The sequence below is a fragment of the Macaca fascicularis genome, chromosome 11 (genome assembly GCF_037993035.2).
Source record: "Macaca fascicularis isolate 582-1 chromosome 11, T2T-MFA8v1.1".
Classification (NCBI taxonomy): Eukaryota; Metazoa; Chordata; class Mammalia; order Primates; family Cercopithecidae; genus Macaca; species Macaca fascicularis.
The window spans coordinates 62,823,068-62,826,862 of NC_088385.1; the positions used below are offsets into that span (position 1 = coordinate 62,823,068).

General features: G+C 46.9%; 1 protein-coding gene across 1 annotated transcript; it reads left to right on the plus strand.

Moving 5' to 3' along the window:
* Positions 1-806: 806 nt before the first annotated feature.
* RPS26 (ribosomal protein S26) lies at positions 807-2,796 on the plus strand. Its single transcript, XM_005571180.5, has 4 exons — positions 807-835; positions 1,084-1,261; positions 1,993-2,123; positions 2,709-2,796. The coding sequence occupies exons 1-4, from the start codon at positions 833-835 to the stop codon at positions 2,742-2,744; spliced, it is 348 nt and encodes a 115-aa protein (XP_005571237.1). The 5' UTR covers positions 807-832; the 3' UTR covers positions 2,745-2,796.
* The last annotated feature ends 999 nt before the right edge of the window (positions 2,797-3,795 follow it).

Consider the following 3,795-nt stretch of genomic DNA (forward strand, 5'->3'; position numbering starts at 1 on the left):
TCAGCCTCCTGAGTACCTGGAATTACAGGTGCCCACCACCACGCCCGGCTAAATTCTTCAACTTTTAAAGTGAGGATAATAATAGTACCTGCCTACAGGCTTGCTCAAAGTTAAATGAGTTAATATTTATAAAGGCGCTTACCACAGTGCCAGGCACTGTGCCAACAGGGTCCAGAGATTTAAAAATGAATGAGAAATAGCCCCAGCCTCAATGCACTTCATTGTGGGGTTTTCTCCATATTGGAAGGAGGGATTCACAAAATGCTTGTTTCCTCTCAGGCCTTCCTCTTCGTAATCCTACACCTACCTATTAGCAGGACTGTCAGAGAAATGAGCCCAGGGCGTCCCCCGGTGGCGCAGCGCCGCCTTCGGTCTAAGGACTTGGGGCCAGAGGCGCCTCTTGGCTTCGCACTACAATTCCCACCAAGCATCTCTCCCTCTGGGGCCTCTAATAAGGAGTGCGCCTTGTGGTCCAGCGTCGGGCAACTTCCACGCCTACCGTCGCGTAAACCGGAAAACTGCGTCGTCCAGCATTGCGTCCGGTGCGGCGCGGCGCAAGGCTTGCTGGGAGACACATAACCTCGATTTTCTTCCGCCAGCCGGCTAAATAGTCCCATGTGCACATTGTTCCACAGATAAATAAACACTAGGAACGCATTTTCACCCTAGATTTCAGCAGAAATGCTGAATATAAGGGAATATTTGAGTAAAGTGAGTTGCTATTCTTGACGCCCGTCTCCTAAGGATTCTCCCGGTGTGCGCGTAGGGATCTCATGCTATATAAGAGGGCTCTGCCAGGAATCGCCTCCTTTCTTCGGTCCGTACGTCCGAAATGGTGAGTCTTGTCGCGTGGTGAGGATGGGGGTTCGGGTGCAGACCCTGGGATTGTGGGGATTTGAGATCCTGGAACACAGCTGAGGGGTGGACAGTGTACATTTGCTCTGAGGCTTGGCGGGATTTGCGGAGAAACAGGAGATCCGAGCGGCGCCTTCCTGTAGGCTCCCGGTGCGGCCTGTGGCCGGAAAGGGGCTGAGGCTGGGTAAGTTGCGCCGCCTTCCTAACAGGTTTTCCGTCCTGTTGCAGACAAAGAAAAGAAGGAACAATGGTCGTGCCAAAAAGGGCCGCGGCCATGTGCAGCCTATTCGCTGCACTAACTGTGCTCGATGCGTGCCCAAGGACAAGGCCATTAAGAAATTCGTCATTCGAAACATAGTGGAGGCCGCAGCGGTCAGGGACATTTCTGAAGCGAGCGTCTTTGATGGTGAGTGGATCACCGGCTAGAACTGCTTGAGGATCCCAGTACCTTAAAAGCCTTCACCCAACCTCGCCCTTCTGCAGGCTCTGTTCGTTGGAGCCTCTCAGGCAGTTTCCACGTATGTAAGGTTGTTGCTGGTAGAAAAGAATATTATGTGCTCATGTTTGTCGTTTTGATTCTTTTCTGGGCAGAAGGTTAGTTTTTGTGATAGAGCGCACAGCCTTTACTCTGAGGTAAACGTTTGTCTGTTTCGGTTATGAGATTCCAAAAACTAGAAACTTGGTAAATTTGACAATTTTTATACTATGATTATTTGAGTACTTGTGAAAATGTACAGGTGAGGAAGAATGTCTTCAACGTTTCGAGAATGGAGGCAGTCTAGTTTGGTGTGAAAGGATGATGTTTGGAGCCATAAGAACGTCGCTTTGTTTCTTTTCCTTAAGTTATTTTTATAGAAAGAGCAAGGTTCAGGGTAGGCATTAGGGCGGGTGTAGCTGTAGAAGGAACTGGATTATTGGTTTATTGCATCTAGAGTGTCAGTCTGGTCTTTGTAGTGTCAAGATGAACACATGTGCTCAGGTACATGTGCTCAAGAACAGGGGCTTTGGGGGTGCTTTTATGTGCGGGACAGGCATTTAAATAGGTTTAGTTTTAATTGATGTAAACATGTAAGATCATGTAACAAAAAAGCAAGGTAGGTGTATAATACTAGTATAACTCTATTTTCTATTCCTTAGCCTATGTGCTTCCCAAGCTGTATGTGAAGCTGCATTACTGTGTGAGTTGTGCAATTCACAGCAAAGTAGTCAGGAATCGATCTCGTGAAGCCCGCAAGGACCGAACACCCCCTCCCCGATTTAGACCTGCGGTGAGTATTTAAAAAGAATGGAAGCCAGGGGAGTGTTGGTTTAAAAAATTTCATTCTGGCGGGTCACGGTGTCCTATGCTTGTAACGTCACACTTTGGGAGGCCGGGGCAAGAGGATTGCTAGAAACCAACAGTTCAAGACCCCATGTTTTCAAAAAATATTTAGAAGGAAGCCAAGCATGATAGTGCGAACCTATAGTCCCGGCTGCTCGAGAGGCTGAGGCAGGAGGGTCACTTGAGCCCAGGAGTTTGAGGTTGCAGTGAGCTACGATTATACCACTTGCACTCCAGCCAGGGCAAAAGTGAGACCTTATCTCTTAAATAAAAAAAAGTTGCATCCTCCTGTGGTGCAGGGGATATAAGATTAAGGTCTCTGCCTCAGGTTAAGCTGTAAGGCAGGTGAGACCCACACCTGAACATGCTTAGAGACACGGCAGAGTAGTGTTCTCCCTCCACCTCTACCAGCTTCCCATGCATTTGTAGCTTGAATACATTGTTAGTGAGAGGATGGTGATCAAGTTCTTTTGGGGAAGGGAATCTTGAATCCATGGGTTTTAATTTACTGTTTTGTTTCTTTGTCTTTCAGGGTGCTGCCCCACGTCCCCCACCAAAGCCCATGTAAGGAGCTGAGTCCTTAAAGACTGAGACAGACTATTCTCTGGAGAAAAATAAAATGGAAATTGTACTTAATATCACATGTTAAGTGTATCTGTGCCAGATAGGGTGGGGGTTTTGTGTGTGTTAGACCAGGTGTGATGTGACACGTACTACTTTGATGGGGAGGAAAGTTTATTTGAGTTTTTTTTTTTTTTTTTTTGAGACAGTCTGTCGCCCAGGCTGAAGTGCAGTGGCGCGATCTCAGCTGACTGCAACCTCCGCCTCCCAGGTTCAAGTGATTCTTCTGTCTCAGCTTCCTGAGTAGCTGGAATTACAGGCGTCTGCCACCACGCCCGGCTAATCTTTGTATTTTTGGTAGAGACGGTTTCACTATGTTGGCCAGGCTGATCTTGAACTTCTGACCTCAGTTAATCCACCTGCCTTGGCCTCCCAAAGTGCTGGGATTATAGGCTTGAGCCAACCTCACCCAGCTAAGGTTTAAATTTATGTAAATTTAAACCTTAAATTGTTTGTGATCATATCCTTGACCTCAATTTGCATAGCTGTGTAAAATAAAGGGAGATTTATTTTGTGAATTTTAGATTTAACCGCATCAAGTTTAAGTTGACATCCTAAAAATGGATAAACATTAGGAGAATGAGGGAAAGCTATTAGTTGAGTGAGGAGCACATTGGGAAGTGACTTAAACTGAGGTGTTTATACCCCCGGAGGGGGGGCGAGTTGAATAATAGGTATATGACTTGGATAGCTTCAGAGCATAAAAGGATTAATGTCCAGATGCTCATCTTTCCTACCTTGGAAAAGGTATTTCTTTTTTTTCTTTTCTTTTCTTTTTTTTTTTTTTGAGACAGAGTCTTGCTCTGTAGCCCAGGCTGGAGTGCAGTGGCTGGATCTCAGCTCACTGCAAACTCCGCCTCCCAGGTTTACCCCATTCTTCTGCCTGGGCCTCCCGTGTAGCTGGGACTACAGGTGCCCGCCACCGCGCCCGGCTAATTTTTTAAATGTATTTTTAGTAGAGACGGGGTTTCACCGTGTTAGCCAGGATGGTCTCCATC